At 48.8% G+C, this 24,516-nt stretch overlaps 1 protein-coding gene across 2 annotated transcripts; it reads right to left on the minus strand.

Annotated features, from left to right (window-relative positions):
• Positions 1-536: 536 nt before the first annotated feature.
• Prelp (proline and arginine rich end leucine rich repeat protein) lies at positions 537-18,959 on the minus strand. 2 transcript variants are annotated; one of them, XM_076941207.1, is made up of 3 exons: positions 18,626-18,959; positions 4,581-5,557; positions 537-3,160 (listed from the first exon to the last, which is right to left on the minus strand). In XM_076941207.1, the coding sequence occupies exons 2-3, from the start codon at positions 5,539-5,541 to the stop codon at positions 2,985-2,987; spliced, it is 1,137 nt and encodes a 378-aa protein (XP_076797322.1). In that variant the 5' UTR covers positions 5,542-5,557; positions 18,626-18,959; the 3' UTR covers positions 537-2,984. The 2 variants fall into 2 exon arrangements, with proteins under 2 accessions (XP_076797322.1, XP_034368810.1); XM_034512919.2 differs by lacking the exon at positions 18,626-18,959 and adding an exon at positions 11,557-11,726.
• Positions 18,960-24,516: the final 5,557 nt, after the last annotated feature.

Below are 24,516 nucleotides of genomic sequence, written 5' to 3' on the forward strand. Positions count from 1 at the left end.
GAGACAGGGTTTCTCTGTATAGTCCTGGCTGTCCTGGACTCACTCTGTAGACCAGGCTGGCCTCGAACTCAGAAATCCACCTGCCTCTGCCTCCCAAGTGCTGGGATTAAAGGCGTGCGCCACCACTGCCCGGCTTAGGATTTTTTTTTTTTTTTTTTTTTTTTTTTTTTTTTTTTAAATAAAATGAGGTATTTATGGGGCTTGAAGCCATGACTCAGAAGTTAAGAGTATTTGCTGCTCGTTTAGAGGACTGGGATTTGGTTCTCAGCACCCACACAGAGGCTCTCAACCATTCATAGCTCCAGTTCTAGGGGATCCAGTGCCAGCTTCTAACCTCTGTGGGCACCAAGCATGCATGTGGTGCGCATACATAAACACAGGCTAAATGCTCATATACACAAATCTAAAAGAACACCTTTTAAGATAGATCTTTTCTCTGCCCATCTTCTCAGCGTGCAGTAGGGAGTGTGGAGAAAAGACTGCTTTAAGTATCATTGCTGACTTTGACTCATTCACACGGTCAGGTTCATGCTGGGTGTTTTCCATATGACTTTATTTCCTCTGCTGAGAAGCTTGTGGAGATGTGGAAGCTGTATCGGAGTTAGCACGATCTTTTGGAGACTAGATAAAATGTACAGGGTGTGGGTGCACACACAGAAACACACACATGCACACACACACACACACACACACACACACACGTGTGTGTGTGTGTGCGCGCGCGTGCATGCGCACCTGCATGTATAAATGCTAATGGCACTGATTGAATAAACTTGTGTGAGGAGGGGCTTTCTAAACCCCAAGGTAACCAGCACTGTGTGTGTATGTTTCCTGTGAAGCCAGGTTAACTCTTGTCTCTCTAGCTGCCGGCTGCAGAGAGCAGTGGAGGAAACTGGCATGGCCCAGGTTAGATAACCGGATGTTGATGGTGGGATGCTAGTTCAGGTTTGCAGGATCAGTGCCCACCCCATCCCTAGCAGCCACAGGAGCTGTGTGATCCCTGTGGGCCACCCGAAAGGGGCAGAGGTTGCAGGTTGTCATAGGTACAGAAGGGGCTTGTCCAGGCCATTGCATCAGGTTGCTTTCAGCTGTAATAATATATTGACTTTAAGCAGGAGCCTTGGAGGAACCAGCTGCAACTAGGAAGGATGAGGAAGTTGCACAGCAGGGGAAAAGAGGCTGTGTGAAGTGGGCTCTATTTTCAATAACGAGAAAGGAGAGTGAGAATATAAATGAGGCTTCTGGACTATGGGGCCCAGCCTAATCCAATGTCTTAAAACGGTTGTGTGATGCTATTCTTGGAGAGATGAAAAAGCCTCCAGAGCCTTCCCCAGCCTAAGGAGGATGGGTCGTGTGCTTCACTCACTTCTAGAACATTCATCTCCACACACTCCCCTTCTCCTCCTCCACCCAGGGAACTGTGGCAGGGCAAAGACAGCTTTCCCTTGAGGGAGGAGAAGGGAAGGAAAAGTCAGAAAGCCCAGGTTCTTGGAAACCTGCCAAGCTGCTCACCTGGGCTAGGAAAGGAGGGTGGCAAATCTTTGGGGGAGGGACGCTCTATTCAGGGAATAAATTACTGCAAAGGGTAGGCAGGCAATCCAACTTGTCCTGTGTTAGGTGTACATTAGAAGAGAGTGCACAGACATAAGACAGGAACTCTGAGAGGACCTTGGAGGAGCATCCGACCTACTGCCTCAGTTTACAGATGTGGAGGCTGAGGGCAAAAGAGACCTGACAAGGCCACTGCCAAACCAGCTTCCCTTAGACTCTCAAAGATTTCCCATTTACAGTCACTCCTGATGGGAATGAACCCCAACCTCGGCCCTTCCCTTTAGATCCAGTAGGAGAAAGACACTCAGCCGGTGGGCCCTCTTCTCCTAGGGAATCCGAATTGCAATATCACCCCAAGGAGAGTGGAGTCAGCTGTGACTCTCACCAACCACCAGATGTCGCTGACGAGTAAGCCTTAGAGGTAGAGGCTAATCCCCAGTGTGGAAGAGGCTTCTGGGAGATTTCCAGATGCTCCACCTCTTCCTCTGTTTCTCAAGAACTGCCTTTGGGGTGGGATGACTGTCTGAGTCCTGCACATAATAGAGAGCAAACGAATTCGGGATGATGCCTCTTGGCCCTCCACTGTGAACACTGTCCTCCAGGGCTTAGAGCCTCTTGTCAAATTTGTGTAAGGGAGATTGCAGGGTTCGACTACATCCATGCAGGCCCAGTTCTGGGCTCTGACACCCCCCCCCCCCCCCCAGCTGCCACTTATTAACTAAAGTCTAGTTCCTTGAACCACTTGCCCCTGGCTGTTCCTCTCTGAGGCCCAGCCAAGAGAGCATGTACTATTTGCCCCAAAGGAGGGAGAAGGAAAAAGGAGGAAGGGCTGGAACTTGTGGGAAACCCTGACCCTTCACCCCACCTTAGTCATTCCCCCACACTTCCTTCCTGAAGAATTCGAGACAGCTGAGAGCAGGGTGACATCTGTCTGGTGTCAGGAAACAGTGGCAGAGCAACAGCTTTGGAAGGGATCTCAGGCCTAGGACACCTGGATTTCTCAGCCTTCTTGAGACAGAGTTGCCCAAATGGAGGAGTTCTCAGTGGAACTTTCCAGGGTTCGCTTCTGGAATGGCTTCTGCTTCTTATTCAGCTAAGACTAAAATAAGATGTCAGTCCATGGCCCAGCCTTACCCAGGAGAGACTCGTGGAGTGGGGGAAGGGACGGGATGTGTCTGTTGGCATACACCTATGTTTCTGAAGCAAAGGGAGACCAAAGAAGACCAGAGGTTTTGGCTGGCAGGATGTCTTTGGACTGGGTGGGGAATCTTGCTTTAGAGCTGGAGCAGGTTATATGGTACTTGCCATCCTCACAAAGGGACAAGAGGAAAGGCTGGGAGCAAGAGAGGGAAACAGATAAAAAACAGTGGACGCCAGAGCTTGGGCCACCAGCCTTCAAGTGCTGTCAGAGGAGGTCCAGCTCTGGGCACAGCCTAGATGACCACGGACTGCAGGAGGCGGAAGCACATCATGAGGTCCAGCGGGATGGGTGGCTTCAGGAAATTTCCATCCAGTCGCAGGTAGCGCAGGTGTGGCACGTTTTCCAGATCCGAGGAGAAGTCATGGAAGGCCACTAGGTTGTTGGGGCAAATCTGGGTCCCGTTGATTTCTATGGAGGAAGAAGGGAAAGAGGTCAGCTGCAGAGGAACTGGCAGCACTGGAGAGGAGAGAGGGGATGATCACCAAGAGTGTGGACTCTACTGTCCTCTTCACTGGCCAGGGTGACTCTGGGAAGGTAGGACTAGATTACCTAATTTTCAGAGCCAGTTTATTCATTTGTAAAATGATTTCAGTTGGGAATGACCGTGAAGAGGTCATTTCCTACAGAAATGGTTTATCCAAAGACTAAGCCACCGAACAATACACTTTTCTCTGAGCCTTTCTGCCGATGCTCTCAGAGCCGATTTTACTCCCTAGGCTGACCTTGAACTCTACCCTCTTGCCTTAGTCTCCTGTCATAATTGCCGGCACCATACCCAGGTGACAGAGTTTTGTTGTTTGTTTTGTTTTGTGAGACAGAGTCTCATGGGGTCCAAGATTGCTTTGAACTTCCAATTCTCCTGCCTCCACCCCTCAGGTGCAGGGGTTACACACGAGTGCCACCATGTCTGGTCTGACACTTGACTGAAGCAAGGCTGAATTCCAGCCTCATGTCCTGGACCACAGTTGACACATCAAACTCAGGACTCTGAATGTTCCTTGGGGAAACTGTCCTGGCTGAACACTGCAACCTTCCAATAGAATAAAAAAGCAGTTTTTAGCAGTTCTATACCCTGACTACGTAGCTGCCTCTCTGAGTCCCCTTCACAGACCTTTTAAAAACCAAGGCTCAGATTTGGGAAGTCCTTTGCCATGGCTGCTGCTGGCTTCTTTTGCAGTGGGCAGGCCAGGCCCAGGATGTAAGCACTTCGTATGTCTGTTCTATGGTTAGGAGAATAGCTAGCATGTGTCTTATCTACAGGTCCAGTGGCCAGAGAAGCTGATGCTGATAAGAAGGGATGGAGAAAGAAAACCTCATGCCTTTCAAGCATGGTGTTCAGCACACTTTATCCATACACGATTAAGTCATCTTACTGACTCTGTGTTAGAGGATATTATTGCCATCCTCATTTTACAGGTAAAGAGACATTCCATAGGGGTCCGGTATTTTTTCAAGGTTACTCAGATGCAGAGAATAGTGAGGTCACAGTCAAAACTAGTGGGATTTCTCTTCCTTTTCTTCAATGCCTAGGACAGAATGCAAGGTCTTATGTGCGTGTTAGACTTCTAAACTGGGTGGCAGTGCACACCTTTCATCCCAGCACTTGGGAGGCAGAGGCAGGTGGACCTGTGGACTACAGATTGAGTTCCAGGACAGCTGGGACTACACAAACCCTATCTAAAAGATGGAGGAAGAGGACGAGGAGGAGCTGCTATACCACTGTCCCAGTAGTTGCTTCTTGTAACCCCATTGTGGTGTTCCTGAGAAACTGACTGCACTGAGCCTCTGTGCTGACCTTTCCCCTGCCCCCTAGAGCCCCCCAACTCACTCTCTATGCTATTGTTGTTGAGGTACAGGTGTTCCAGCTTATTGCTGATGGCCGGCACATTGCTGATCTTGTTGTGTGACAAGTGGAGCACCAGCAAGTTGGAAATGTTGAAGGAGTTCTTGGGCAGCCCTCTGTCTGATAGCTTGTTGTAGTTCATGCGGATGAAGGCAAGGTTGGGGAAGTCCTTGAAGTATCCATTGGGGATGGTCTCAATCTTGTTGCTGTCCAGGTAGAGCTGGTGAATGGCCGGGGGGACTTTAGGGGGCATTCTTCTCAGGATGTTGTGGGCCAGATTGAGCTGCATGAGATTCTTGAGGCCCTGGAAGGTGTCGGGCTTGAAGACGCCGTCACTCAGCCGATTGTGCTGCAGGTCCAGGAGCAGCAGATTCTCCAGCTTGCTGAACACCCCGGGCGGGATCCTGGAAATGAGGTTCTGGCTCAGCCTCAGCTGTTCTAGGTTCCGGGGTAGAGCTGATGGCACCTCTTCCAGCTGGTTCTTCTCCATGTAGAGGAATATCAGGCTGGGGAGCTTCTCCAGCACTCTCTGGTCCACCTTACGAATCCGGTTGTTGTCCAGGTTTATCCACCTCAGGCCTGTGGCATTCTTGAAAGATTCCAGAGGCAGCTCAGTGATGAAATTGTTCTGCAGGTAAAGGTAATGGATTCGGGGTGGGATGACAGGGACCTTTCGAAGGTTCCGGCTGTCACAGTAGAGGGCTGATGGGAAGTCAGGGGGGCAGTAGCATTCCCGTGGACAGTCAGGGAAGACTGATGGAGGGCCGGGAGGAAGGGGTGGAGGCAGGTCTGTAGGCTCTGCTGGCTCGTGGGGCTGAAAAAAGCTGGGTGTGGGCCTTGGCTTGGGTTTACGCCTAATCCCAGGTTTTGGTCTTGTCTGCTGGCCTTGGGCCACTGAGGCCAAGAGGAGGAGAAGTGGGAGGATCCAGAAGAACGATGCCCTCATGATCCAGGTGATGTACCTGCAGGAAGAAAACTGGGAATAATTAGCCTCTTGTGGAAAGGTGCTTGTGTGTAGAAAGCACAAGGTGCTGGAAACCAGGAGTCTTGAGGCATGTTGGAAACCCTTGGTGGAGGTGGGTGGATGGAGGAGGGCCGAGGGGTGCTCTCTCTAGCTGTAATATGAGGAGATCATCTCAGCCCTTGTAAGGAGAATGTTTAAGGTCTGCCAGGAGTGACATCCAAAATTTGCTTAACACTTTTTATATCACCCCTTCCCCAAGAAAAGTTCTCTGTCTTTTTCAGAGGGATGCTAGGGTACCATCCAGAGGCCAAAGCAGTGGGTCTGGAAGATTCCTTACAAATCCCATATTCTCATATTCTAAACTGTGTCTATATTCCTGTGAACCCTCTGAGGAGGTACACTGAGAAGGGGCCTCCAAGGTGACTCCTATGCTGGCGTGAGCAGCTTTGTTCCTTAAATCTGTTATAGATGGAGATAGAAATACTGAGAGAGGTAGGAACACACACACACACACACACACACACACACACACACACACACGGGTGGTTAGACAAAGCATTTGAAGAAAAGAGGAAAACATGTCATTGCTATTAATGGCCTGCAATTCACCCACCATGTCCAGCCCCCACTGTGGCCAGGAGACTGACAGTGAGCACGGGACAAAAATGCAGGAGGTGTCCTGGAAGGGAACCACTCAGACACCAGCGCTCACCCACTCACCCTTGCTCTGTCCCCTCCCCTGCACTTGGCTCAGGGACTGCCGGTCTTTGCCAGTATGAGCGTGCCAAGAATTCTTCCCCAGATGTAGAGGCCCTTGGGAAAATAAACAGGAAAGGAATAAAAAGACTCACAGAAAACACTTTCCTTTCTTTGGATCTGGTATTGTCACTCCGTATATATTGGAACTGATATGTTGTAATGGGACATCAGGAAGAACTTCCCTGTAGGCTCGGTGACACTGGGATCAAGAGCTTAAGACCTTTGTTGTGTGGCTTTGCTGACTTGTGCGGTGGGAGCTAAGTCGAAAAGGTCTTTCCTAGCTGGAGAATGGTAACTCCTCTTTCCAGCCTGGGGTAGGAAGGGTCCGGGGAAGGGTGCCCATACTTCATCTCTTATAGCTCCTCGCCCCTGATACTTTCACATCACATCAGGGCTCACCTCGAGTCTTCCTCACTATTGTAGCTCTCAGAATGCAGGCTTCTTGGGCTTCTCAGACACAGAGTGGGCTGAAGTGTGTCCCTAGCTTGTACTTGAACCCTGTGATCATGGCCTCTATTTCCCATTTCTCCCCTGAACCCATATCATTGTCAAATCTTTTGCTTTTACTAGGAACTATCTTCTGCTTGCTTTGGTTGAAGGAAAGGAGCGGGGTGGCAGGATCCCCAAGGTGTGGGTCAGATGTTCAGGTGGAGCTAAATGTGACAGACAATACGAAAGTTGGCAAAACTCATCCCTAATGGGCAGAATTTAACTGTGTCTGTCCCTAACCTTGTATGTCCATTACAAACATACAAACATACATACATACATACATACATACATACATACATACATACACAGATACACACACACACACACACACACACACACACACACACACATCCCTACCTCTTTGTCCCTAGCCTGTACCAGTTTGTACAAAAAACCGGCTGGGCAAACTTACATTCTCAGGGCCCTGTACTTCTGTGTGAGCATTGTGTGTCAGGCTAGGTGGGAAGGGAGGTAGAATGGAGAAGTCTATCCTGTTATTTTTCTCTCCTGTCTGAGGTGGGTTTCATCTCAGACAAGCCTCTCAGGTACATCTAAAACGCCATTTCCCCTGGGCCTTCTGTGACAAGGGACCTGCAGTTAGGTGCTTGGTTTATCTGCACCAAGGCTTCTCTGAAAGGACTAAGAAGCCTTCACATCCCTTGAACTTGACCCCTGCTGCTCAGTCCCACATTACTCTGTAACTGATGTGTTATGGATTAACATTTTAATAAAGCTTTTAATTTTCTTGAAAATAGAATAGTCATGTCACTCAGCAGTGAAGTGTGAAGCATTACAATTCTAAAACAATTTAAAAGCACCTGTCTTTGCAAACCTGACTTGTTTTCATTCTTTTGTTGTTGTTCTTTTTGAATCTCTATAAATTACCCAGAAGTCTGTAGGCAAAAAATTACCCTCCTTCCCGCCCGTGCTATGAGAAATCTTGCCCCAAGGCCAAAATTAGGTTCGACAGAAATTTCCCAGGTTTGCTTTGTTCCCCTTGGTGCCAAAAGCACTTCCAAGGTGAAGTAATGGACACCAAGTTAGCCAAACAAAGCTTTCCAGGGCGTCCAGGAGAGCCGTCCCTGTGAGACAGATGTCCTGGACAGCTAGGCTCTGATGCTGGGGAAGAGGTGGGTCTCTGTTGTCCATGTGGTGGGCAGCCCAGGCTCCTCGGCCATGGCTATCCCAGTGGGAAGTTCTACCTGCCTGTCTCAGACATGGGGTCCCTAGGCCTCTTTCTCCTCATGCTCAGGCCAGACTCTTTGAGGACCCTCATCTTCCCATTAGTCCTTTGGACCCTTTCTTTTTTTCTTCAGGGCTAGCCATGCTCCACCCAGAGCCCCAGGAGGTTCCCCCAAAACAAGCTCCCTGAATCTGAAGTGGGGACTTTCACTAGGAGAAAAGGCTCAACCCTCTCCTCTCTCAGTCCCAAGCTGAACCGGAGATCTGTGTGCAGAGTGCGCAGGGACCTGTGTTCATTGCCAAGGCCTTCCTCATAGGCACACCCCTTCCTGCTGAGCCAGGCTGTCCTTCTGGGAAGTTCTCACTGCACGGCCATTGTCTGTAGCCATGCTCTCCTGCCTCAAGGCTCTATAAAGAGGAGTGGAGGAAAACTGGAGGTAGCCCTACCCCAGAGGGGTTTGTAGTCTCACCAACAAAGACCAGAGCCAGGGCCCTGTGCTCCTTCCTTCTGTGTCATTAGTTCCCTCAGGGTGGGGTGTCTGTGCTCAAAATTCCTTATGCTTCTGAAAACATACCTCCCACATCCCATTCAATTAGGGTCGTTATTGGGCCCTGTTCACCAGTACTCGATGACCACGCCCCTCCCCAAACTCACCAATCTCCAGCGTTGTCTTTCAAAAAGCTGCTGGCTTTACCCAACCCCAGTTCATGCTCTATATTTAGAAGCCTTTCTTAAGAGAGCTTACAATTCAAATTTCACTTCTGACAGCGTGGATCTGGGCTTGAATCCTGCCTCTGACTCTCCCCTTGGGCCCCATATGAGGATGGGATGAGCTCACGCATCTGAAGGCACGGTCCAGAAACAAGACTCTGGAAATGGCAGGGACAGTGTGTTTACAGAAGAGTAGGTTCTGAGAGAGGCTCCTTGGGTATAAAGTGAGGTCTTCCACCTGTCCTGTTCATCTGTGGTAAGAGCTCAGAGACTGTCAATCAATGCTTGGACTCTTCCAGCGTTGGGGCTGAGGTACCCTGGGCCGGTAAAGCCCAGGGAGAGGGGTCCTTCTAAATTCACAGCATGAACTGGGGTTGGGCAAAGCTCCCCTAGTTGTCAGATGTAAGGGGCACAAGAACTTTAAAATGCAATGCAGGTCAAAAAGTGCTAAAGCCAAGTTTAGCACTATTGTACAGTAAGCATGGGATTCCGGTTTGAACAGGAAGAATGTAAACTGAATGGAGGTTATCTGGTTTTAGGGAAGGAGTCTGAAAGAACAGGCTCCCCATTCAGGGGTGTGGGGAACATATCAGACAGATCATCAGGCCATCCCTGATAACTCACTGTCCCTTATATCTGTCTCTCTGCCTCTTCCCTTTTAACCCTTTAACCCTTTAACCCTTTAACCCTTTAACCCTTGACAAAAGCCAAGAAGAATCCCTGTGATCCTGGATGTAGTTATGGGGCCAGATTCCCACCCTGTAACTTATGTTAGCTCAGGCTACTACATAAGCCTCAGTCTCCGCATCTATAAAACAGGCAAGCCTCAGTCTCCACATCTATAAAACAGTTTATTTGGGGGGTACTAAAGACCAAAACCAGGGTTCTGTGCATATTATGCATCCATTCTACCCCCCTAGCTGCAGCTCCAGTCCGGATGCCGTGAGGGTTAAAATAGTTGGTGTGCAAAGGACATGTTCAGTGTGTCTCAAGGAGTTGTTGGTACCACTTTGAAGTAATGGCTCTCCCCCCACCATCAGCCTGGTTGGTTAATATCCTCCATTTCCCTGCTGCTGGAAGAGAAGTGGTCCTTCTCACAGTATAGGTACTGGGTCCTTCACTCAGAGAAACTTCATTCCATTTGTGGCTCATAAGACCACATTTGACATTCAGAATGAGCTGATTGATTGGAACTCCCCAGACACCTGTGTAAAGCCCACTGTGTGTCTCCGTCCTGACTGACTAACCCAGCTCTCTGCTTTCTGCAGAGACGGGGACTCTGGCCAGCAAATGGAAATCTCTCTTTTTGACTGATTCTAGCTCCTTCTGAGATCTAGGGCTCCTCCTTGCCCCCCCCCCAACCCTTTTTTCCCTTCTAGCCTTGAGATGCTCTCCTCACATGCCCTCCAGGAAGGTGAGGGTGGGTAAGGGACATATTATCAACTAGTCTGTCCTTGAGACAGTCAAATGAGACAGAGATGTGGGGGCATGGGAAGAGAGAATCTAGAAGAGACAGTCACAGTGGCCAGTACCAGCTCTTGGGTACCTGGGACAGGTAGCCTAGCAGGTAAGAGGAGATATACTAAGGTAGCTTCCTTTCTTTCTAGAATGTTCTCCAGAAATATGGTTTGCCCAGGCTTATAAGGATGATGCTGATGGGGTTAGTAATCACAAGAGAGTGCCTTGTTCCCTTCTAAAGTCACTTCCAGCCCTCACTGTTAGGACTGCAGGGGGTCCTTTTTAGCCACATTGCTGTCTCTATGGTGAACTCTAGGAGAGTGTCAGGACGCATTAACACAGCTTGCATTAACACAGCTCGAGACCTCTTAGGCTCTGTTTGCTGGGTCTGTAATGGGTGTCTGGCCATGTTTTTAGCAAAGCTTCTGTATTCTGTGCCTACTGCCCAGGGGATTCTGAGGATCACCTAGTGTCCCCCTTCTCAGTGCCTGGGGCCCCTCTATTGCAGGAGAGGAGGGAGGTAAGCAAATAAGACTCTCAGGTTCCCCTCCCCCCTTCTTCTACTTTAAGCCCTTTTAGCCAGGATAATCTAAGAATAACTTTAGAGAGAAAAGTGTTTCTGACTACCTGCGGGGGTGGGGGTGAGAACTGCTAACTCAGAGTTAGGGCCTCCAAGGCTTGCAGGCAAGGTTGACTTCTCTTTGTAAGAGCCAAGTGGTTTGGGGGAGGGAGACAGGAATTCAGGCTGCTGAGAGGATACTGTGCAGGCTGGAGAGCCACTTTTCTCTCTCTCCTGCCTGATTAAACGAGAGAGAGAGAGAGAGAGAGAGAGAGAGAGAGAGAGAGAGAGAGAGAGAGAGAGAGAAACCACTTGATTGTTCATGTCTTCCCTGATCAGCCAAGGAGTGATTGTCTTTTGGCTAAATCATCTCAGCAGGAAAACGCTCTCTATGGTTAGGCAGCTGAGGAGGCCCGTGAGAGAGTAAGAGGCAAAAACCAGTGTGCCTCTGTGTGCCTCTGTGTGCGTGTGTGTGTGTGTGTGTGTGTGTGTGTCTGTCTGTCTGTCTGTCTGTCTGTCTGTCTGTCTGTCTTCTGCAGTGCATATACATGGAAGGCATAGAGAATTGAGTTCTAGTGTCCAGTTCCCATGGCAACACCTGCTCTGTTGAAATTCTGTGTGCGACACAGCACTGTGTGTTCCACAGACATCTGCACTGAGAAAGTTTAACTTCAGCAGTGAGCAAACGCAAGGATGCAGGATGTTGAAGAGACAAGAGAGTGTCAGCAGGAAGTGAGGAAGACTACATCTGAGCTCATTGGAGAGGAAAAATGAGAAGGAAGAAGGCCAGAAGGGAGGATAGAGGGAACCCCTGGAGGAAGGAGCCTGAACTTACCTGCACACACCTGCCTCTCCTCTGGACTCTGGGGCACTCCTCTGTTCCTCCCCACCCTTTGGTGGAGCTGTGGCAGCAGAGAACCAGCTAGAAGTTCTGGTCTCGCAGTTGGTGTGTGTCTGCGTGTCTGCGTGTGTCTGCCTGACTTTCTTCTACCAGATCCTATTGGGGTGGGGAGGTTAGGTTAGAGGAGGGAGGGGCAGATCAGAGGGGGGAGGGCAGGGAGGAGGAGGGAGCAGAGGAGAGAGGGAGGGCGCTTGGGAAAGGAGGAATGACAACAATAAAGTCTTTATTTGGCAGCCAAAACTCCACAGACCTCATCCACACCCGATGCCCACTAACGGCTCACTTTTAATAACGTTTCCTGCTGCTGTTGCTCTGGAGAGGGACCATTTGACCCGTGTTTGGAAAATAAGCCAAATCAAGAGAGGAAAGCACTTGGAAAGGCCTCTGCTTCTGAACAGGCGGGGTGGGGGTCCCTGGGTCCAGCCCTGGCCAGTTGAGTTTCTGCCAAGTGACTTACTTCCCTGGTGTCAACTCTTCAACTCCCTGAGGAACCACGGGACACTTTTCAGAGCATATACAGTGACAATATTTCCTCATCATTGTCTCCAGGAGCTTGCTAAGGGAGTGGAGACTCACTGTGCAGTGAGCTGATGTAAGAGGTAACTATTGGTTTGATGGCCAGAAGGCCACTCTGGCCTGAGGAGCAAAGTTAAAGCAGGCTTCTAACTAACTGTAAGTCCTCAAGCCATTGCTCCTAGTTCATGAGGACAGTGTTAGGGCTTTTCTTCCCGCTTTGTGTCACACTCAGGTGAGGTTTGGGGGCTGTGTGGTCATCCCACAGAAACAGGAAGATCGCAGCCTCCCCAGTGCGTATCCACTTTCTGGAAACCAATTCAAGAGTCTCTGTTATCTGAACAATAACCCCCATCTGAAAAGTCAGGCACACTTGGCTCTAAGGAGCATCCAGCATGACTTCCAGCTCAGAACCTCAGGGAAACACTCACCCAGTCACCATTAGGTCAACAGAGACCTGCAAAGCCCACAAGGGATTCTTGTCATTGTGCCCCTCCCTCCCCGAAGTCCCCGGCTTTTCCACTCACATGAAATGAAGTGTGATTTTAGGCAAGTCACTTGAATTTGAGATGCCTCTGTTTCCTGGTCATTGTCTCAGGGAATTCTGGAAGTAACTGAGCAGGAGGCACTTTAGACACTGGTGAGACAGTGGGGCTTCAGAAGGGATCGTAGGGAATCATAGCCAGAGAAGAGAAACAAATGTCACTCACTGCCTGTTTACCTGCCTTCTTGCTATCACAACCCTCAAAAGCCTGTGCTGGAGGGAGGGTCAGCTCCAGGGCCTTGCATGAGGAAGGCAAGTTCTCTGCCATTGAGCTGTGCCCATAGCCTTCATAGACACACAGATCAACAGTTACCACCTCATGCTGGTATGGTGGCTCATGTCAGTAATCTCAGCACTTAGGGCTGAGACAGGAGAATTGCTACTAATTTGAGGCCAGCATGGAAAACTGAGTTAGACATTCTCAAAACAACAACAACAACGACAAAATAGTAATTACTAAGTAAATCACTAATAATTATCCCCTCATGCCAATTTTGTTTCTACTATGCCCACTCCCACAAACCCTGCTCTTATATTTTGGAGTGTTCATATGTTTATTTTATTTGGATGCTTTTAGCTAGGGCAGGAACTTCCCCACTCCACACAATGGCCAGCCCCCTCTACTGCCATCTTTTTTACATGGTATCTGTATCTTCCGGTCATTGGAGACAACTGAGTTTACAGCCACTGGTCTACTGTGAAGAAGACTACAATGGCGGAATGAAGAAGCAAGGTGAGACAAATCAGATAATGTTAGTTAACCTGCCTTTCTGCTGTCCTTGACAGAGGATAGAGCAGTCTCCATATTGGGGACAGAGGCCTGAACTGCTGAGACCTGGGTTGAGGCTTGTATTCTGTCACTTTCCCTCTATAACTTCGCTACTTGTAAAAACTCAAGGTTATACTAACTGACCTTTGAAGTCTCTCCCATCATTGTAAAATGATGTGGTATTGAGACTTGTGGGTTAAAATGTCAGCTCTGCTCCTTTCTTGATACCTGGCAAACAGATTTGACCCTCAGTTTCTTCAGGTGTGTGTGTTACAATAACCCCATCTTCCTCCTTGCTTATCCCAGGATCCAGAGAGGTTTTCCGGAAGCAGGGGCTCGGGAGCATCATTCATTCACACAGCCAAGGCTTCTCCAGTGTAAGCATCCTCAGCTCTCGAGGTGCTGGAGACACACAGCGGGCAACATATTCATCTCTTCCTTCTATAGCACTTAGAGCACTCCTGGCATTGCTGGGGGAGTATGGGAAGTGTAGTACCCAGGCTGCAGCCACCAGGGAAAACCTGGCAGCATGGCTGAGGTAGGAGAGAGGTGGTTCCCCCCACTGTGGTGGGTTTCAGCTGCTTTCCCAGAAACTTTGCCTGCCCACCCTGACTGCCATCAGTTTGGGGCTCACTGTTCTTTCACCCTTCTGGTAACGGCTGCCTTGGCTATTGCAGCAAGCACTACAGCCAGAGAAGAAAGGGCAGATTGTGGGACATGACACCCTATTCCCGAGAGTGCAGAGAAGAGGGGCCCAACCTCCCATCTCCCACTGCCAGGAAGGGCAGGGTAGGCATCAGGGGTTTTGGCTCAGACCTCAGGGTGGTCACTGGGTTCCACAGAAGCTGGCCAACCTTCATCTCTCACAGAGGCTCCCAGGCTAGGGTTACAGCAGGGGAGAGGCTGTGGGAATCCTGGGGCACCCATTCCTCTGTCCAGCTGGGGGGTCCTGGGCTTCTGCTGGGAAGAGACAGGAGCCTATAAATTGTTGGAAACCCACAGCACCCACCAAGGGTTTGGCACATCTGGGTGCTCAATAGAGGGTCTGTGTCATTATGATTAAGAGGGTTAAACAAGGACAACCTCTGTCATTCACTTTTTACAAAAAAATGTTTTTTAAAAATGTGTTATAATTCTTTTGATTGAGAATCTCAAAAGTATAGAAGCTATGTGGGTCCATGGCCTGTCTCCTTCCCACCCAGGTTCCTCCAGGAGACACCAGCATGCAGTTTCTTTGCAACTCCCCACTTCTCTGATTCTGAGGACCCAACCTAGGGCCTGGTCTACACTAGACAAGCAATCTATTCCTAAGCTACATCTCTAGCCTTTTTACTTATAAAATGATTTTGGTTCAAGATAGGGTGTCACTAAATTGCCTAGACTGCTTGTCAACTGAGTTCCTTCCGTACCCTCCTGAGTAGCTGGAATCACAAGCCTGAGCCCCAGGCCCGGATGCGCCCAGATGCTGCCCAGAGCTCTTCCTCCCTGGACCCTCTCCCTTTGCCATCCTTTGTTGCAGTTGTCAATTAACCTTTCCTCAAATCAACAGTGGCTGAAGTGACGGTGGCTGCTGCAGGAGCAACGCGTTCCTCAATAGTCTCCCCAATGTTCTGGGTACCTGAATGAAACACACACACACACACACACACACACACACACACACACACACACACACACAGCGCCTTACATTTTAATATGCCTTAAATGGCTCAGTGGCCACTCTCAAACCTCCACATGGCTAACACACTCCCCCCCCCCCCGCCCCGATATTCCTAAGTTATTACTTACTGAAATCTATATTCCATCTTTGTTTGACCCAGTTAGGGGGCCCCGTGGGGCTGGTCTTCCCTGGCTCTGATGTGTTGGCTGTCTATCTGTCTGTACTTCTTTTACATGTTAGCTGTCTCTCTGTCTGTACTTCTCAGGCATGGTTGCTACTCCTTTTCTAGGATGGCAACTTTTCTAGGAAAGTTCTATCTTTCCCTCTCTGTCTTGGTCCCTTGCCCAGGCATCCTAAAGTCCTGCTTCTGTCTCCCTGCCCACCCACTGGCCACCGGAAACTTTATTTACCAATCAAAACTGACTGGGGGCAGGGACCCTCAGCGTCTTATGTGCAGATTCTCCTGCAACCTTGGGGACCCAATTAACATAATTCAAACGTTTTTCTATTAAAAAGGCCTTTTCTCTCAGAATACAATGAACATAGTTATAACTCTTGTGTAACTATAAAGTATGATATACACTAATAACATCCAGTTCATCAAATATGTCAACCTAGGTACATTATTCTAATAGCTATTCTAACTTAAAGAGTTTATAATTCTATACCTGAATCATGTTCTGATTTAAACTTGTATTCCCATCTGAAACACCATCCTTTTAAATCTAGATCATCTTCCTTAATGTTAAAAAGTTTGATTATAATACTATAACTAGTCTTCAACCCCATCAGAGATCTGAGAATGAATGAAATATTACCTGAATATGTAAGAAGCACAAAAACATAGCTTCCAAAACTTAAACAATTTGCAGAGACAGCTGACAGTCTGGACAGTCCCCTATTCCTCAAAACATTACAGCACTTGTCTTCAGCCTTCTGGGCAAGAACCATCTAACAAACCTTAAGTGCAGCAAGAACTGTGAAGGACTAGTTTACTCTGTCTTGGCAGAGCTAAACTGTCAACTATCCCGCACCTGTGTCCTTTCCTGGAGAGTATTTTTTGTTGGTAGATAAATTAGGGCAATTCTTGCCCAGTGGCTACCTTACTACAACTGGAGCAACTCTGTTTGGAGGTTATGATGCTCAGGATCTTCTTTGAACCATGAAGGGAGGGACTGTCAGGAAAGACATGTCTCTTAGTCAAAATTCTATTAATAATGAAATGATGCTAAGTGTCCTATTTTGCAGATTTGTGATGTTTTTGAAGACTATATAAAGTATATCTGAAGTGTTAAACCTTGGCTACTCTTAGCTATTTCTAATTAAATAATAATGAAAACACTTTATTATAATTAAATCAGAATCTAATATAACTATGAGTTTACTATCTGGCCCTTAACTTGTATTATTTAATCATCCTAAACATTTGTAATAACGGCTATTAGAAGAACTATATCTAAGCCTTGTATTCTTAAATGAGTTGCATAGGCACGATGCCTAGCTAAGAGTAACAATATTAATATCAAATTTTGTATCAAAATGTAAAGATTTATGCCAATGAAAACCTTAAACCTATATCAACATATATTCTGTACCAGTGTAAGAACTTATAACCTTAATTTTGCATCAATTATAAAGATTTCTACCAATGTAAGATTATGGCTATGCAATGCTTTAAAAATAAATTTAGTAACCCATCCCATATTTCTAATTTTTAAAAATAATATTATTTTATCTCTCTTTTGTATAATTAGATTCGACCTAATGCTACTTATTATGTTAATTTGGTCCCCAAATTATATGTGAATCCACACATCTACACATAAGATGCTGAGGGTCCCTTCTCTCAGTTGGTTTCATTGGTAAATAAAGTTGCCAGCAGCTAATGGCTGGGCAGGGAGACAGAGGCAGGACTTTTAGGATTCCCAGGAGAAAGGACTGAGGAAGGAGAAGGAAGAGGGTTAGTTGCCAGGAAAGGAGTAGCTGCCACGCCTGAGGAGTAAAGGACAGAGAGACAGCCAACACGTCAGAGCTGGGGAAGAGCAGCCCTGGGGACCCCTAACTGGGTCTAGGGCAACAATGATAGAATATTAGTAAGTAATACCCCAGGAATATCGGGGGGGAGTGTTAGCCACGTGGAGGTTTGGGAGTGGCCCAGCCATTGAGCTGTTTAAGACATATTAAAATATAAGCTGTGTGTGTATGTTTTTAATTTGGGAACCCAGAACTTTGGGGCAGGTAGTGAAGAATGAGTAGCCACTGCCGGGTCAATTAGAGAAGAGATTAGTTGACAACTCCTACAGTCTTTCTCTTCCTCCTCTTCTTCCTCTTCCTTATATTTTTCTCTCCTCCCCTTCCTCTTTCTCTTTCGGCTGCTCTCCCTTCCCTTTCCCCCTTCCCCTTCCTTCTTCCTCTTCCTCCCCTTCCTCTTCATCCCTTCCCTTTTAAAGACAGAGTTTTACTTCATAGTCTAGGCAGGTTGCAATCCTCCTGCTTCAGCCTTCTGAGCTGCTGGCTAGGTAACACTAGCACTTGCTTTTGATTTTTCAAATTTCCCTTCCCACGATGCTTTGCCAGTTACCCCATATTGGTACACAGTTCTTTCTCTGTGTTTCTCCCTCCCGAAGTTCATTTAATCAGGACATTTTGAGAAGGGATCTCACGGAGCCTATTATGGTTGGTTTGAATGCCATTCGCCATAAACTAGAATCATCTGGATAGGGAGCTGATCCTGAAGAACTGTCCCCAGTGCCTTAACTGACACAGGAAAACCCACCCCGATTGTGGGCAGCGCCTCCTGGTGGCAGCCCAGTTTAAAAGGGCACCAGAGGGAAAGTCTCTTTCCTGTTGCTAGCGTGGCCTCCCTTCTTACTAAGTTGCTTGATTCTGTTGCTGTTGCTGCTGGTTCCTTCTCTGATGTCAGACCAGTGTTCCCAGCCTTCTATCGTGGACTAAGGAAGCTTTTAGGCTTCCAGAGCCAGACTGGGAGTGCTAAGGCACCCAGCTTTGAGGACTGAGCGACTGCCAAGTTGCTAACCCACAGTTAGAGAAAGCCACTGTGGGGTTACTTCAACTGTGGGGGCCCAAACAGCTATTAGGTGTGATTCAGTTGTTGTTACTATTTTAATGTCAAATGATTTAATAAATTCTTTAACATATGTAAATTCATCCCATAGGGTCTGTTCCTCCAGAGAATGCTAATTAGGACATAACCCATGCATGTCACAATATGGCCAAGGATGGCTTTGAACTCCAGATCCTCCTGCCTCTCCCTTCCAAATGCTGGCATCAGAGTTGTGTACCACCATGCCTGGCTTGGGCCCCTCATTTTGAGGTGAGCAGTACTGGACTTAGAGACTTACAACATGTTGTGCCAGTCCTGGTCCCTGCTTTCTCTCCAGGCTGACTAGGTGCCCTTGGGCTACTCAGGTCCCTTCTGAGTCTGTGTGCCCTCCTACAGGTATTAATTATAGCCTATCAGCTCATCAAAGGCAAATAGCCCCGCCCCATTACTTACCTTTCCTCTACAGTATTGGGACAGGGAGCCTTGTCTCATCACCATAGTGGCAAACGTTCCATGTCATCCTTGTGTCCCTGCTCTGGGCTCATCTGCAGCTTTATGAAGGCAGACTTAGTGGTGCTGGGCGAGTTGGGCAGGGCTATGGTGTGGATGTGTGTTCTGCTCCTGGCTAACCCTGCTGCAATGCTCGCCCAGCCTTGGTCTAGCCCAGCAGTTCTTTGATCCCTTCCTGGACAGCTGTTTGTAAGGGACAGAAACCCTCTGCAAGGTGATCATTTCCTTCTGAAAGACACAAAAATTGTGTCTCTTGCTGCCTGTCGTCATGTGAGACAGAAGGCTGCTGGTCTCTCCTGGGCCCTGCTGATTTCCCTCATTCTTCTTCACTTGTTCCCCAGCCTGGAAGTTTTCTTAACTCCCTTACTTCTGGCCAAGACACCAATCTATAACCAGAACCCAAGGGCTTTGGCTTGTGGAAAATGGGGCCAAAGGCACTTTGTAGGCTGCTTCCACGTCCTTCTCCCCACAGACTGCCCTGCTTATTTCAACAGTAGGAAGCAGGGGAAAGGCTAGGAGGGAAGAGGCAAGCATTCCTCACGGGCACAGGCAGCCTAAGGATCCCTAAGTCCTGTTCCCCTGGCTGTAGACTGTCCCATCAGTCCTGCAAAGATGGCAGGGTAGAATTGATAACACACACACACACACACACACACACACACACACACACACACACACGACAACCCCATACTGTCCCAGCAATGCCTGCAAAACTGCCCAGCTGCCATGGCTGGACAGCAGCCTAAGAGAGCTAGGCTCTGAGCCCCAGATCCTCAGGAAGCCAGGCTCAGGTGGATAATGATGGCATTCTACATGCCAAGGTAAGGGCCTCCCCGGCTCCTGGATGCTCTGATTGCACCATACACTCCAGTCTAATGTAGTAAAAGTCGCGAGTCACAGCAGTGACAGATGCCTAACTCTAGTATTCAGTCAGGCCCTGCTGTCGTGCTGAGCTGGCCTGCTTCGTCAAACTGCTCTATGCCTCAGAGTCAAGGAATGACTGCCTCACAAGAGCATGGTGCAGGTCAATGACAGACAAAGGTCAGACATGTTTTGGTTAGCTATGTCTCATGTCACAATCTAGGGGGGTAAAAGCAAAGCAGCCATGTCAAAGACCTATGACTTGGGGTCCTCATACCTGCCAGGAGCAGCATTCCTAGAAAGTCCTCTCAAGAGTCCGCATGGCGGGTACCTCCCAGTCCTCTGTACATGTGCTCCAGGGCTGTAGCCCAGAAGGAAGCGCTCACAGAGGTCAGAGCAGGATGTTGGCTATTTTCCTCTATTCTTCTCCACATCATTGCCTTGAAGCTAAGTCTCTCATTGAACCAGAAACTCACCATTTGGGCTAGGCTGGCTGGCCAGCAAGCTCTCAGGACCCATCAGTCTCCACCTGACAAAGCTGGAGTCACAGGCACACAAAGCCATGCCCAGTCTCTTATATGGGTGATAGGAATTTGAACTCAGGTCCCTGGGCTTGCAGAGTAGAGCCCTTACCCATAGAACCATCTTCTTAGCCCCAGATACTTTTTGTCAATATTGAAAAGGAATCTTCACATTGGAGGCTGTGAAGAGCAACCAACCGAGTTCCAGCCTCCCCTCCTTAAGTGAATGGGATGGGAGAGCCTCTCTGCCTGCTACTGACAATAGGCATATTGTCCCAATATGCCTAGAGCCCCATGCTGCCCCTTATTGCTCTGATCCCAGTACGACTCGACTCCCATTCTGCCAGGGTCCCTCCGCTGTGGCTTTAAGGCTGCTTGTGTCTCTCCTGCTAGGGCACTGATACCTCCAGACCTGGTTCTCCGTTGTGGTGTTCTGACGAGTACCCATCTGTCCCCAAGCATCTTGTCAGCTCTTCCTAAGTGACATCTTTCTGTGGCTCTCTGTCCCTGTGGCAATGGCTCTTAGCCTCCAGGACAGGTAGAGCATTCCAGAAGTTTGCCCTGCACGTGCCTACTGGAGGACATCTGTGGGTTTGTTTATGAGGTGCTGGAGATGGAACCCAGGTCTCACATGTGCCAGGAAAGGTGATTTCACTCACAGCAGACCTGTGTTTGACAGGCCGTCATAGCTCATGGTTCTGATCTGTCTCCTTGGCTGTGAATCTTAGGACACGGAATGCAGGCTGAACTCCTGCTGTGTCCCTGGCCTGCCTTTCCATCACCTTTTCAAACTCTGGACAGCAAACACTGGCCGTGCCACAGAGCACTCCAGACTACCTCCCCTGAAAAGCCTTTGGTCACCATTCCTTCTGTCTAAAAGGTCCTTCTTCCCCCAGTGCCACTTCTTCCAGGACATTCCTCTTCTCCCAGGGTATCAATGACCCCTCAGATCCCTGTGTGTTCTGGCCTGACCCTAGTGGATACCGTCTAAACCCAATGCCACTCCCAGTAGCTGCTCTGCTCTCTCTCTTGTCCACCAGTCTCCATGGTTGATGCTGAAAGTCCTGTTTGGCTTTTTGTGGCCCCAGAGCCAGCTCAGGTCTGACATGCATCAGGTTCTGAGTCTTGATCTCTGCCCAGCAGTGCTTGGGCAGCGAGCCTCAGAAAGGCAGAGTTGGCGACCCGCTTGTGTGTTGTTTTGGGAAGTTGTTATAAAATATCCTTTTTATTTATTTATTTATTTATTTATTTATTTATTTATTGCTGTAGTTTCTCACTGTTGTCTTTTACGATCCAGCAAGTATGTTATTTCCTCAAATATAAATCTGACTGTGTGGGTCCTTTGCTTAAAATTCTGTAATATCTCTCAGTTGTTTACAGAATGAAATCAAATGCCTTGCCCCCTGCAGTCTGAACTGACATTCCTGGCATTCTCTGAAAACCAGATTTTTGGGAATTGTGATCCTTGGATTTTCTCATCTTTGTGCCTTTGCCCAATCTGAGTTTCCATGTCCCCTTTCCTCCTGGTCTCCATCTGAGGAACACCTATTCACCCTGCAAAGGTCAACTCAAAGCCTCCTTTGCATGTCTGCAGGACCTACAAGAAACAAACCCAGCTCCTGGAAAATCAGTAATAACAGTGAGATTAGAGACACTTGTGAGTGCCTATTTTAGACAAAAACTTCACAGTCTGCCAGCACGTTTAGCCCCCATATCCCCAGGAGGAAGCCTCAACTCACTGCTACTTTGATCACAAAGAAACAGAAGGCAGAGTGTCACACTAGTTATCATAAGTGTCACTTATATGGAACTTGACAGGAGTGAACTGAACCCAGGCTGGCTGCCTGAGTCCCTGCTGTCTCCTATGACCTGATAAACATGTACAGAATAAATGAATGGCAATACAGCTGTCAGCTAGGCCCAGTGTGCATTATAAACCCTGCTGCCTGGTGGTCCCCTTCCACCTATCTTTTCCACACCTCTCATGTCACCTGCTCTGTGTTTTTTCTGAAACAAAAGATCTATCATCTCTTCAGCAGGTATCACTGACCCTTGGCCACCCCTCCCCCTCACAGCCACACCCTCTTTTCGGGGCGCTTCTCCTTCCTTTGGCCTGTTTGTCCAGCTCTGCTGTCGTGATTGGTCTCCAGCCGAGTCCACCCTCTGACCTTGAGTGCCATGTTCTGACCCAGGTTACAGTGCTACATCTGAGGCTGTGAGCTTTCCCATGACTGTGCTGCCTAAAGGCTTGGCTCCAGCTAGAGCAAAGAGGAAACCAGGAGTGTTGGTGAGAGCAGGCAAGTTCAGGCTGCCTTCAGGTCAGGCTCCTGCTTCTCCTCCAACCTCCAGGCTCACTGCAGAGTGTGGGGCAGGTGACACTGGGTGAGCTGACACAGAGGGGAAGAGGTCATAGCCACTTTGTGGAGGTCACAGCTGCCCCATGTTCTAAGTTTGGTCTCTAGAGAGTCCAGCCTGTTAATCCCACTGGTCAAATAAGACCACTATCACAAGTTTGAGCCAAATTTGAAGCGAGTTTGAATTAAATGCTGGCCAGGTAGATGGGCTCTGGCCAGGTCCATACCCAGGTTCCCAGGAAATGGCCACGTATCATGTTTTACAGCAGCTTAACTAGGCAAGACCCATAATTCGCCGAATTTTCCATCAGGTCCAATCAGAAGCAAGTAATGCATCCTGATGTATTTCCTGCAAGCACATGATCAAGCACATCCGATGCAGATGGGTCAAAACAAACATAGGTCAAAGAGGAACTTAACTGTCTTAACTGCAAACAGAATGCTTAACCTGCAAGGAATATTTTCCCTGTTTTGGTTCCACAAACTACTGTCCTGTTCATCATGTTGCCTCTTGCCTCCTCCAGAAATGTGACCTTCCTGAGCTGACCTTTGTTCCCACTCTTGTGAGGCATTGTTCCTGGATCCCAGACCTTTTTCATCTCTACAATGGCAGTCCCTGGAGGCTCCCGTGCACTTGGCCTCCTGTGGGGCTGGGCATCTCTTGAGGGCAGGGATGGTGGAGGAAGAGATCTGTCAGCTTTACTCCTTCGCCTTAGGCAGGATCCAGGGAGTGTAGCAAGGGCCCAAAGCAAGCCAGTCTCCAAGCATGGGCTGGACAGATGGGACAGGACAATCTGAGGGCACCGAGACAGAGGCTGTCTGGCGGAGGTTAAGAGCGAAAGGTCAATGCCTTTTCCAGTTGCACTGGCAAGAACTGTGAAGGAATCCAGAGCATTGTTAGGTAGCATCCCTGCCAAGAGACACCATGTTTCCCTCACGGTGTTTACACAGGCCTTGGCTCCAGCAAGAGAGAGTCCAGCCAGGAGCGATCTGGCCCCAGGCTGTGAGCTGGGCATAAGTGTTCTCCTTCAAGCCAGCCAGCCACTTCTCTATAGCAAGTACCCTCATCAGTCCAGAAGGGGTTATTCTGGCCTTCCTCCCACCCCCCTCCGTATCCTCCTACTGTGTGCCACTGGAAGTGCCCCTCGCTAATCACAGGGCCTTGGGCCTGCCTGTCACATCCCATGAGGCTGTTCAGGGCATTCAGGCTGGAAAGAGTGATGCTACTGATGGAGTGTCCCAACTTGGCCCACCCTAGGTGTGCGGAATTTTCAGGCTTGGTTAGCCAAGCCACAGAAGGAAGGCAAAGAGGCATAACATGTTTTGGAAGGTGGCTGGCAGCTCCGACTGTCTGCCTCGTGGGCCAGGGCTTAACAAATGGCTGTAAGCTACAAAGTAATGTAGGGCCTGTGGGTGGAAGGCTCAGGATGATGGCTCTGCTTCCACAGAGACTCCAGAAAGGAAGCTTCTCTAGCTTCTAACCATTTCCCCAATTTTGTGTCAGCCTAGCTCTTCAAGATGAAAGAAAGGGTCCTGCCAGGAAGGTCTTCTTTCTGTCTGTCTCTCCTCCTTACCCAGATTGTCATGGACTGTTACAGACACCTTCCCCGGTCTTAGGCTTTGAAGGAAATCTTTGGCTTCTGGGTAAATGCCAGAGTATTGTCATCAGGGCTATAGTATCATGAGTGTGACTCACGTGTGGCTCTTCATGAAAGCGGTGGCTTTTTGGGCAAGAAAGCACCCTTGCAAGGAAGAATGAAGGGGTATGGGGAGACATGGAGGGCAGTGAGCAGAGGGCAGGGAACAGAGACCTTCATGTCTGGCTGTGTTAAAGGTAGGGTGGGCAGAGGGCTCTGGGTAAGTGAGCCTCATGCCCTGGCACTGTGGCATTCCTCGGCTGCCGTGCTGTAGTGGGGAAGGCCATCCACCAATGTCGATGAAGTCCCTTTGAGATCCACGCCTCTAGAACCCAGCAGTCCCCAGATCCTGGTCCCATTGGTCCCAGAGAGGCTCCCTCTTCTAGAGCTGGGTGCATCCCCACTCTCACAGCCTCTGGTGCCTGCATTAGGACCCAAACTCCTACCCCAACCTCTCTTAC

The sequence above is a fragment of the Arvicanthis niloticus genome, chromosome 10, assembly GCF_011762505.2.
Source record: "Arvicanthis niloticus isolate mArvNil1 chromosome 10, mArvNil1.pat.X, whole genome shotgun sequence".
NCBI lineage: Eukaryota > Metazoa > Chordata > Mammalia > Rodentia > Muridae > Arvicanthis > Arvicanthis niloticus.